Here is a 12,340-nt window from a genome sequence, read left to right on the forward strand (position 1 = left end):
GATTTTAGCCGACCTCTGCGACACGTTGTGAGCTTGGAGGTCTGCTATTTTGAATATTTTCACAAAGGGCCCTTTTAGAAATGTCAGCCCCTGCCTCTCTAACATTCTCTGCACCTCCCTGACTGAGATGCTGCTAACGTGGTAGCAGCGAGAGATGTTGAGCATGTAATAGTGAATGTCGGTCTGCTTAAATAGACCGCATAGATTGAACAATTAGAATGGTGGCTTTATGTGATCGGAGGGCGTATACTGTAAGTGTGGGACCAGCTTGACTTTGTTTCATGCTTGCCCTGAACTACCACCATGCAGGGGCGTCAATTGGGTATGGCAGGGGTATGCAGCTGCCATACCCTGGGTCCCGGGGGGAAAATAAAAGTTACTTTTAAATAATAAATCCATGAATGTCTCTTTGTCTATCTGCGCTGGTTATTATGTTGTTAAATGACAGTAAAATAACTACAAATGCAAAATTTAACAACACTAGCCCTTACCCGTTCAAAGATATGAGCTCCAAAATGATGTGCAGTGTGTGGGTTATGGGATGTGCACTGTGCATACAGTATATGAGGGATGGAAAGTAACTTTAACTGGTGCTTGCATGATAATATGTAGGAGCATCAATGTAAGAAATGCCCGTTTCGTTTAATGGCTAACCCCCCCCCCCCCCCCGCCCGCCTGCCCGCCTGCACACACACACACACTCCCCCCCCCCCCCCCCCCCCCCATGTGTGTGTGTGTGTGTGTGTGTGTGTGGGTTTGTGTGTGATTGTGCATGGCCTGAACAACAGCGCCCCTCCCTTAACATGTGTGGTCACAAAAGGTACTGTAGGCTAAATAGATATAGATACACCATAAAAATGCTATTATACAGCATACAATTTGTGAAAGTGACAAACTTGAACAACCATTCCAGGCTGCCATATCCAGCCCAAGAAACCATAGAAACAGGGAAGAAATAGAATGTATAAATGAATGTATCATGCCTGTTGCTAAGGTATGGCAACATGACTGGTGTCTTGCACGCGCCTTCGTGCGCGTGCAAGACACCAGTCATGTTGCCATACCTTAGATTTTTCTGAACTGACGCCACTGCCACCATGCTCCATTTGTATCTGGTTTCTATCAGTAAACACATGACACATAGTTTATTACGTGGTATTTATTAGAATTACACCTGCTCACCGACAGTTTAGTGTTCTTGTTTCATTGACGATCGGTCGTCGCCGCTGTGGTTGTCGCGTCGTCATTTTTGTGGAGCGCCACAGCCGTGCAGCGACGTATAATTTTAAGCCGTAAGAAGCTCCTGGGTTAGGTTTAGGGCTCTCTCAGGGAGAGAAGCTTGTATTCTTTTTAATATGTCTACTTTTGGCCCGTTGGTGGCTTGTTAAGCTCCCAGCGTGTGTGCGCGTGTGCGTGTGTGTGTGTGTGTGTGTGTGTGTGTGTGTGTGTGTGTGTGTGTGTGTGTGTGCGTGTGCGCGTGTGTGCGTGTGTGCGTGTGTGTGAGTGTTGAGTGTGTGAGTACAGGCCGAGCGTGTGCGTTTCACTGGTTGGAACCTGCCAGACAGCAGACGGGTGGCTTGAAGCCTGCTGGCCATATCCAATTGCTTGTTTAGCTCGTCTACATACCCCCAGCTTTCCCTCTCCTGCCCTACCCTCTCCGTGACCTTTACACTTCTCGCCCTAAAGGTCAGCCCCATGTGGTATGCTACTGCTCTGTCATGCAAGCGCTGTGTCCCAACTAGAAGTACTTTTAATGCAGAGTTTTTACCAAATGCATTTTTGGGGTCGTGATTAAATATCCAGCTTTTGAGTTTCCAACAATACATATACACAGTATTACCTTAAAGATTTTCAGAGACAGAAAGAGATTTTTCAAAATAAATGTATTTTTTCACTATTAAATAGGGCGTGCCGTATTAGTGTTTAATTCATCTTTTTATTTTTTTTTATTTTTTTTGGTCAAGGTGAGACACCATAAATTGTCGTTGTCGGGTGAAAACCATGTATGTCCAAAACCGTTTGCTTTGCATTTGTCATTTTAAAAATGATTTAAACTAGTGAAAACAGCCGATCTACGAGCACTCAACGCCTCACACCGCGAGTCGTTGTGTGCTCGTAGATCTGCTGTTTTCACTACTTTTGTGCGACGGCCTTGTATGATGAAGCAGGGCTTTTTTTGGCTAAAGAACGTACAAATTTGAAACTTGGAGATACAAGGTTTCCCAGCCGACAACATGTATGTTTTGGGTCTGGAGCTGAACGTTTTGGGAACCGTATGACGTAATGGCTTACTGGGGTTTACTGGGGCGCCCCAGAAAGCCAGGGACCACCTCCCTCTCCTCCTCCTCCTCCTCCTCCTCTCATCATCATCTGTCTCTTTCTCTTCTCTCCTTTTCTCTCCTTGCTCTTCCCTCGTTTCTTTCTGGTCATTATCCTTAGGTTTTAGGTTTTATTTCATGATTCATGATAGATAAACATACAGAACATAGTCAACAAATATGTTTTGACCGAATAGGTACGGTCTGAAGCCGAAGCTTGTTATGCCCACCTTAGTAATTATCTATCTAGGGGGCGGCAGTGGCTCAGGGGTAGAGAAACCGTCTTTGAACACACGCGTTCGCGAAGGGTTCCCAGTTCGATCTCCTCAACACCTTCTGGCCTTTTCCCTCCTTCCCTCTCCTCTCTGGTTCTCCGTGTAGTGTTCTGTTGAGGATGTAATGACGGGCTCTTTCACTATAATAATACATGGTTCCATCATCTGCAAGACCCCAGAGGGAGGGAAGGGGGGGAGGGGGATACCCTTTCAGCTGGCCTAACCAGCAAAAAAGAATTGTATATCAATGATAATGCATTGTATTTGGTAGTGGCTATGTTATATACAGTGTGTATATATATATATGTGGGTCGTGATTAAATATATATATATATATATATATATATATATATATATATATATATATATATATATATATATTATATATATAGTCGTTGTCGGGTGGAAACCTTATATGTCCAAAAACGTTTGTTTTGTATTTATAATTTTTAAAATGATTTAAACAACGCCATGATTTAAACAACGCCACAACGCCTCGCGGTGCGAGGCGTTGTGTGCTTGTAGATCAGCTGTTTTCACTACTTTTGTGCGACGGCCCTGTATGATGAAGCAGTGCTTCACTTTGCGAAAAAATGTACAAATTTTAAACTTGGAGATACAAGGTTTCTGCCCGACAGTGATGATATATTATATATATACAGCTTAAGTGGTTAAAAAATAACAAGCCCCCTTTTTTACCGTCTCTCTCTACCGGAGACTAATCCTAACCCTGGACTACAAAAAGAGAGAGAACCCAGGAAGCTGTTCTTTCTCGTTGAAACAGTCCTCACAGAATGAACTACAAAGCCCATAAGGCCGCAGTGCTCTGAGCTCCACCACAGAATGAATGCCACCGAGGCTCCAGAGAGAGGCTGTAAGGTCATGACGGTTGCTGCAGGGCACCAACCAGCAGACAATGATATACATGGCTTCATTGATAGTATGGATCCGCGCCTCTGGGTTAATGTGAGTCCCTCCCGCGTTGGTTTGATGGCTGGAGCCTGCGTTCTCTCTGGCTACAGCCCAGCCGTGATGGAGTCACCTCCGGTTCACTGTGTCACACTGAACCACCGCCTCGGCTCGTACCTTCTGTTTATGCAGTGGCGTCAGTTCAGAAAAAGCTAAGGTATGGCAGCATGTCTGGTGTCGACACCAGTCATGTTGCCATACTTTAGCAACAGGTTTGATACATTTATTTTAAGAAGTACATTTTATATTTTCCCCCCGTTTCTACAGTTTCTTGGGCCGGATATGGCAGCCTGGAACGGTTGTTCAAGTGCAGCTAAACTTGACATGTTAGTAAACGTGCCACAGTTAACAATAATGCATTGCACCTGTGCAGCTGACCTGCGGAACCTGGGAATATACCATTTTGTCAAGACTAGCCCTTACCCGTTCAAAGATATGAACTCCGAAATGATGTGCAGTGTGTGGGTTATGGGGTGTGCACTGTGCACACAGTATATGAGGGATGGAAAGTAACTTTAACTGGTGCTTGCATGATAATATGTAGGAGCATCAATGTAAGAAATACCCGTTTCGTTTAATGGCTACAGAGATACTGTGTACCGATCTGCATGATTTTTGGACAACATCTGTAACATGGCAGCTGCATACCCCCTGCCATACCCATACCCAACGCCCCTGTGTTTATGGCTGGACTGAAAGCTTTAGTGGAAAAACAAGCAGCCCAAACAGATTCCGCCATTCATTTCTGACCCATTACATGCATGAACAACGCTTTCTTGAATGATACTATTTGTGTGTCTGTGTGTGTGCATGTGTGTGTCTTTTTTTTCATACCATGTGTTGGATAAAACATGTATGACGCATCAATAATGCATACGGAATTCTTGTCTGCAACTGCTGCGTTATTCGGTATGACTGAATCAGCATGTATAGTCCTATGTCGGCGTGGCTGCGACATGTTTTAGAACGGCGCACGGTCGGTGCAAAGCATGTGTTTGGCATGTTGTTAATAGGATGTCGGGTCCATGTGCGAAAAGGAGGTTGGCCCTGACTGGCCTCTCGTGGCTTGAGTCGTAAGGCAGGAGTATGGATGTTAGGCATGCATGATTAATCCAACTAACTGAAGGGATGTTCATTTTCATTAGAACACGGAGGGTTCTCGAAGGGTTCCCAGTTCGATCCCGGTCTTCCCCAGAGTCAGTGTCGAAGAGTCCTTGAGCAAGATTCTGAACCCCTAGTTGCTCCTGGTGAGCAGGTTGGTGCCTTGCATGGTTTCCTCCGCCACCGGTGTATGAATGTGTGAGTGAATGGGTGAAATGTAATGCCCAATCTCTGTAAAGCGCCTTGGATAAAAGGTGCTATATAAATGCACCATTTACCATTTTATTTACCATTTCTGACTGTTGGGGGGCATCACGCTGAGAGAGAGAGAGGGCTGAGAGACAGAGACACTATTTTAAAAGTGAGGAAACAAACAAACACGTTGCCGCTGACAGCAGAAAGAGAGTGATAGAATCCGTTTATCGGTGACAAGTACAGTGTGTTCCACATTGCAATAGGAATTCTAATGCAGGGGTTTTCAAAGTGGGTGACGGGGCACCCTGGGGCGCCGTGACGGCAGTCCAGGGGTGCCGCGAGATAATTTGATAATATTTGGAACAAAGTACAGAGTTATTTTCAGTCAGTTCTAACCAAAATGGCTAATAGCTCAACGTTTTCCTCGCTACATAATCACTAAAATATCGTCACTGCATGTCGGGCAGAAACCTCGTATCTCCAAGTTTCAAATGTGTACGTCTTTTGGTAAAGTAAAGCCCAGTTTTGGACATACAAGGTTTCCACCCGACAACGAAGATATGCTATAAATATAAGGTTCTGGAAATGAAAATTATAATGTAGGGGTGCCTCGGAATAAAACAATATTCATGGGGTGCCCTGAGACAAAAAAGTTTGGGAACCCCTGTTCTAATGAGACCGCGAGAAAGACAGAGAGAGAGAGAGAGAGGAGAGCGTTCTCTATCTCTCCCCTGCTGTTAGGTCAAAGACACACTGAACCAAGTTCAGACAGCCATTAGGGGATAGAGACGGAGCAGAGAGTGTGTCATAAATAAACGATAGGATGAGCCTGAGGTGACTGGAGGAAGGATGTCCTGCACGCACCGATGCATCAAATATATAGGACACGTCGCCCATAATGTAGGTCAACATTGTTTGCCCCCAGTCGGAACAAACAAATTAGCACAACGCAAACAAATAGAAAAACACGTGCGTAAGCGAGCGTACGTCTGCGACCCGGGCCCCGGTGCAGACCTGTGTGGTCGATGAGAGAGGGAAGAGCCCTGGGAGTTCAAAGTGTAGAAGGACACGATAAGAGAGGAGGTAGACCATAAAACCATCAGTTTGAAAGTGTTTGCTCAGGAATTGTTATCCGAGCTGATAGCTATTGAGCCGCGGTTTCATAACCACCGCCGCTCCTCAGACAGAAGAGAATTTGGCAGCGGCGCAACAGACACAGATTTTTTCAGTCGATGATTATTTAACCCGTTGCCAGCAGAGCCCTGTTAAACCTCAAACACAAATCCACAAATCTCAGGAGGAGTAGCCTGCTGGCTGGCTGGCTGGCTGGTGGTGGCCGGGGCCGGCCGAGCACATGAGCACCCTCTGCTGTCTGGGACGCGGCGCTGCGCCCCCCTCTCAATGCCCCTTCTACATGTGACCGCTGCGAGCTTCCCTTCCTACACCTCCTCCTGTCAACAAACATTAGAAAACCTGCATGGCAAGCCTCTCTCTCTCTCTCTCTCTCGCAGAGAAAACACGGCCCCTCCCTTCGTGCGGCCGGAGCATGTGATCTCGCACCCTTCTCAGACACTTTCACAACAAAAGTATGTGGGTGGGGAGAGAGAAGAGAGAAGAGAGAGAGAGAGAGAGAGAGAGAGAGGGTGAGCGGAAGGCAAAGCGAGGAAACAGAGGAAGAGAGAGGCTGCTGCAAGGCGACTGACTCACGCCTCCCCTTCCCCTTCCCCTCCCCCTCCCCTGCTGCTCCTCCGCTCAACTCTTTCCGCATTGACTGTCCTCTTCTTTTCTTCTCTCTCTCTCCTCTCTGTCACTTTCCCCTCTCTCTCCTCTCTCTCCTCTCCTCTCCTCTCCTCTCTCTGTCATCCTCAGATGAACTCGATGAACAGTGTTAGCAGCTCGGAGGACATCAAGCCTCCCCCAGGCCTGCAGAGTCTGGGAAACATCAACTACCAATGCACTAGCCCTGGTGGAATGTCCAAGCACATCTGCGCTATCTGCGGGGACCGTTCTTCAGGTAAGGGAGGGATGGGAGGGGGGGGGGAGAGAGAGAGAGAGAGAGAGAGAGAGAGAGAGAGAGAGGGGGGGGGGGGGGGTATTCTAGGGCAGTGCTTCTCAACCTTTTTTTAACTGGGGACCCCCCCCACCCTGACGAGCACACAAGAGTTGAGGAATTTTGTTTAAGACGGTTCTATTGCGAAAATAGCAGATCTACATGCTCACAACACCTCGCAACAGATCGGCTATTTTCACAATTTCTGCCTCTAATATTTGACATTTTTACCAATGTTTAATGTGTCATTTTAGAGGTACTAACAAGTCCTTAAATTGTCACTTTAGAAATGTGCAGATACCCTCTATATACACTTAAACTTTATGATGGTTTGTTTACTGTTGAGTGAGAAAACAATGTTGCACATCAAGTTAATCATCTGGGGACCCCCCAAAATAATGTGGGGACCCCCTTGGGGGTCTTGACCCACAGGTTGAGAAGCACTGTTCTAGGGGTGAGAGGTCACTCTGGCCCAGATGGAGGCAGGGGCAACTCATTCAAACAGGGCGTTTAGCTAATGCTACAGCAAAAGACACAGCTTTATTTTTTAACTGTTGGTAAAACTGCAATAGTGCAAAAAATCACCTTATTTTTCCACAGTTTACAACACTAAAAAGGTCCTTTGTCCATCAGTTGACTTTAAAGGGGAAGACCACCCATTTTCAATATTGAAATATGTCATTAATATACCTTAGAGGAGTTGTGTGGAAATAGAAAAAAAGTTCCCCCCCTTCTGTCTGTGTTGCCTAGAACTGGAGGATTGATTTTGGGGTTTGTATTGTAAAGTACAACTTGATGACATCACACATTGAAAATGGGTGGTCTTCCCCTTTAAGGCTTAATCAGGAGTTTGGCCAGGGGTAGGCTAGGTGGTGGACATTGCTGTTGTCTGTATGTCCTTAAGTATGTAATCCTGTTTTGTTCCTTGTGTTATGTCGCCAAATTTCAGTGTGAACTGACAATAAAGTACTATATCATATCATATCATATCATATATCATATCATATCATATCATATCATATCATATCATATCATATATGAATTCAGAAGGTCGTACTAACTGTACATTGCAGCCTACAGTGTAACACAATCCACCTCAAAGTGCAGTGCTAATATTTGCGGTTTCTGCTTGTTTACACAGGAAAGCACTATGGCGTGTACAGCTGTGAGGGATGTAAAGGCTTCTTCAAGAGAACCATCCGAAAAGACCTCACCTACACGTGTCGAGACATGAAAGAGTGCCTGATTGACAAGCGCCAGCGCAACCGCTGTCAATACTGCCGCTACCAGAAGTGCCTGGCTATGGGTATGAAGCGGGAAGGTATGTGTGCAGTGCCTCACACTGTAATGTACAGCGCTATAATGTTCAGCGGATGTGTATGTGTACGTACGGTATGTCCCAGAGCTTCTGTGTCGCATGCACACCGAAAGTAGACAGTCGACAAGCTCGTGACGCATTGCGAGCTTGTAGAATGACTATTATTGGTGCGCGACACCACGTTTTAAAGGACAAGTTTGTTTTTTTTACAACAAGGGTTCATATTTTAGATTGTAATTAGAGAAAAGAAAAAGTGAGTGTTAAAATGTTTTCATTTGCTTCGTTCTATTGTTTTATCGCGTTTACCGTGCTAAAATGTGGGGCATGTGTACGCATGGGGGCATGCGTACAAGTGGCTAAATATGTCTTTTTAGACACAATAAGCCAGCAGTTTCTTTATTGCTATTTACTGTAACACTTCTAGCCCCCATAAGTCACATCCAACCATGAAAGGTTGCGTTGTATCTTGGGAATGGGCTTATTCTGTGTCAAATGACATATTTAGCCACTTGTACTTATGCCCCCAACCACTGAAATAAGAATCTCTAAAACAATAGAAAGAAGTAAATGAAATAATTTTAACACTCATCTTTTATATTCTTTAATTGTCTCCACCAGCCGAAGGCTGAGGGAGAGTATGTTTTCCCCTCCGTCCGTCCATCCGTGCGTGCGTCCGTGCGTGCGTCCGTCCGTCCGTCCGTTTGTCCGTTACCAGCTACACTCCCTCGACACCAATTCAGAACCTCTGCCCCAAATATTTCACATGGCCCTGTTCTAGCGCCACCAGGAGGCCGACTTTTGCAAAACTAACTTTTGCCAGTACTCCTACAGATTTTGTCCAAAAATCACGTAAATCAGTAGACAGTATCTCTACAGTCATGTGATCGACATGGATGTGTCAGATTTTCCATATTCCATCCTGATTGGCTAAAACTGGCTTTCAAAGTTTGCAGGATTGGTCAGTTTTGAATAAAATGCCTGAAATCCTGAACGCAGTGTGCGATTTTGGTGAAATTGTGCATGCACATTCCCAATAGGCAGAGGAATAAATGCCACTTAAGAAAAATCGAATCAGCCTCATGGTGGCGCTATAACAGGCCGATTCATGTTTTCACCTATAACTCCACCGATTAGTGTCAAACTTTGTATGCGCACTCCTTAGAGGCCAAGGTAAAACCTTTTCCCTGCATTTTTTACATCAGCCTTTTATAGCGCCATCAGGAGGCCGACTTATGTAAAACACATTACATGCCTGACCTGGTGGAGACCTGTGCTCGGAAGAGCACTGCTTCTAGTTACAATCTAAAATATGAACCCTTGTTGTAAAAAAACTAAAGTTGTCCTTTAACAATCGTAGACCAAGACCTAACCCAGTGATACTCAAACTCAGACCTGTTGCACAATTTTGACTGGCCCACCAATCAATCAATAAATAAATTAAAATATAACTATTTTTTTTTCTTAGACAGAATGAGGTCATTATCGTATCTTTAGCCTACATACATTACTATTACATGAATAATCATCCAGGAAGGGGAAACTGCGTGCACTCATTCAGAGCAGCATCAAAGATGAGTAAGTGCCAAAATGTTGATGCAGAGATCTGGCACTTTGACTCAAATTGTACAGATGCTTTCGCTTTCATTTTACCATCTCATGCTAACATTCTACTGGCCCCTTGCCATTTTTGTAATGTGGCCCACAGGTCCCGCTGTTTGAGTGTCCCTGCCGTAGCCCTTTAACACCGGGAAAGCATCTGTGTTTTTGATTTGTAGCATCTGCTATTTGAACATTTTTGAAAAATCTTCAATGGACTACTGATTCAGAAGGCATTTGTAGAAACTAGGGCATTAACAAAAAGGTCGACAAGTCGACTCTGTCAACTTCATTACACAAGTCGACTCCCACCAGAAAAAGTCGAAAGTCGATTTGTGAAAATAGCAGATCTACATGCTCACAACGCCTCGCGATGCGAGGCGTTGTGAGCATGCTATTTTCACAATTTCTGCCTCTAATATTTGACAATCTGGACAATGTTTTGGAGGTATTAAAAAGTCCTTAATTTGGCAATTTAGAAATGTGAAGATACCCTTTATACACTTAAACTTCATGATGGTTTGTTTACAGTTGAGTGAGAAAACAATGTTTCACACTAAGTTAATCATCTGGGGACCGCCCAAAATAATTGGGGGGTCGTGTGTGATGTGATGACGTCATCAAACGATAAAGTCGAGTCGACTTACAAAAATCACAAGTCGTTAATGCCCTAGTACAGTGGTCTTCAACAGGGGGTCCGGGACGCCTAGGGGGTCCTCAGAGTTACTACAGGGGGTCCTCCAAATCTTTGTGTGATAGAAACTTTTTCCTGTTTTGTATTAACCACTTGAACCCTATGTGGGTCCATAACTCCATATTCTGAGAACTTTAGCCAAAAATAGCCGATCTACAAGCTCACAACGCCTCGCGCTGCGAGGCGTTGTGAGCTTGTAGATCGGCTATTTTCGTCAAAGAAGTTTGGTGTAGAGGGGGAAAAAAGTAGACTAAGTATAGGGTGAAAGGTCAAGTGTATTAAGTATTGACAGCTCAAGTGGTTAAATATCTGAAAACACAAATTGACATGAATCCAAAATACACTGATGATTGCGCTTTCAAACAATGAAACTATATAGAATCTATGAACAGGCTGTGGGGGTCCCTGCTTCTTTTCTCTCTCAAATAAGGGGTCCTTGGCCTGAAAACGTTGAAGACCCCTGCCCTAGTAGAAACGGACTCAGGTCTTAATTAGGCCCGTCACAATTATTACATAATCGCAATTATTTGAGTGACAATAAATCGTCATGTAAAATGTCCTTAATAACTGTGACAGCCCTAGTCTTAATGTCTTCAGGTTGTTTTGCCTGGAGGCATTGTTTCGGAGGCATTGTTACGTGACATAGCGGTGTCCCCGGAGAATCATGTCCAGGAAGTTTTAACGCGTGACCTTTTTGGCTTTTTTTATTTTTTCTTCAGCGGTCCAGGAAGAGCGGCAGCGTGGGAAGGAGCGGGGGGAGAACGAGGTGGAGTCCACCAGCAGTTACAACGAGGAGATGCCCGTGGATAAGATCCTGGACGCCGAGCTGGCCGTGGAACCCAAGACAGAGACGTACACGGACGGAAGCCCCGGGAACTCGGTGAGAACCCCGATAATAATAATAACACACCAAAAAAAAAGTTTTTACTTGAGAAAATAGAATTGCAATCCCACACACTGTAATGAAATGACAAACGGTAGAAATACAGGAGGTTTACAGGAGCAGACACTCTTGTCTGAGGTGAGAGATGGTGCACACTAGGGCATTCACCAAATATTCGACGATTCGAATATTCGAATATCAAAGTCACTGTTCGACTTTTGTTCACCGAAGTCGAATATTCTCTTTTTCTTATTTTTTATTTTTTTTATCTCTATAAATATATATATTTCTTCATGGTTTATAAAGCTTGGCTTGATAGGAAGTCATAAGAACCCTGACAAGCACTTGGAATTGTAGGTATTACATTTAATGTGACTCGGTTCCGCAGATAAATATTGTGAAAATAGCAGATCTACATGCTCACAACGCCTCGCGTTGCGAGGCGTTGTGAGCATGTAGATCTGCTATTTTCACAATGTTCGCCTCTTGCTTACTTAATATTTGACAGTTTGGCCAGTCCTGTAGAATATTCGACTATTCGAATACTTTGAGGTCGAATAATTCGAATACTAAAAATCACTATTCGTGAATGCCCTATAACACACCAAAAAAAAGTTTACTTGAGAAAATAGAATTGCAATCCCATACACTGTAATGAAATGACAAACGGTAGAAATACAGGAGGTTTACAGGAGCAGACACTCTTAATCCAGAGTGATTTACAATAAGCAAGGTAATACATCAGTACATCAACATCAATACATCACAAGGAAATAAATAGTAGGCAAATCTAAGAAAAACAGGTAGACCAAGTACCTATTCAGTAAAAGCTTCATAACAAATTACAACATAAAAATAAAATAAAATGCTACAGCCTACAGTGCATTCTGCATTGTGTGTTGTTCATTGAAGAACAATATGGAAAATATAATAAACCACTA

The 12,340-nt window shown here is 44.2% G+C and overlaps 1 protein-coding gene across 3 annotated transcripts in view; it reads left to right on the plus strand.

Annotated features, from left to right (window-relative positions):
• rxrgb (retinoid X receptor, gamma b) overlaps window positions 1–12,340 on the plus strand; it is a 96,994-nt gene that overhangs the window by 66,963 nt on the left and 17,691 nt on the right. For all 3 annotated transcript variants that reach the window (XM_080734057.1, XM_080734055.1, XM_080734056.1), the window contains exons 3-5: window positions 6,728–6,872; window positions 8,050–8,229; window positions 11,236–11,396. In XM_080734057.1, coding sequence (XP_080590183.1) covers window positions 6,728–6,872; window positions 8,050–8,229; window positions 11,236–11,396 — 486 coding nt within the window. The remainder of the gene's footprint in view (window positions 1–6,727; window positions 6,873–8,049; window positions 8,230–11,235; window positions 11,397–12,340) is intronic.

Source organism: Nannobrachium achirus (assembly GCF_963921795.1).
Source record: "Nannobrachium achirus genome assembly, chromosome: 1".
Lineage (NCBI taxonomy): Eukaryota > Metazoa > Chordata > Actinopteri > Myctophiformes > Myctophidae > Nannobrachium > Nannobrachium achirus.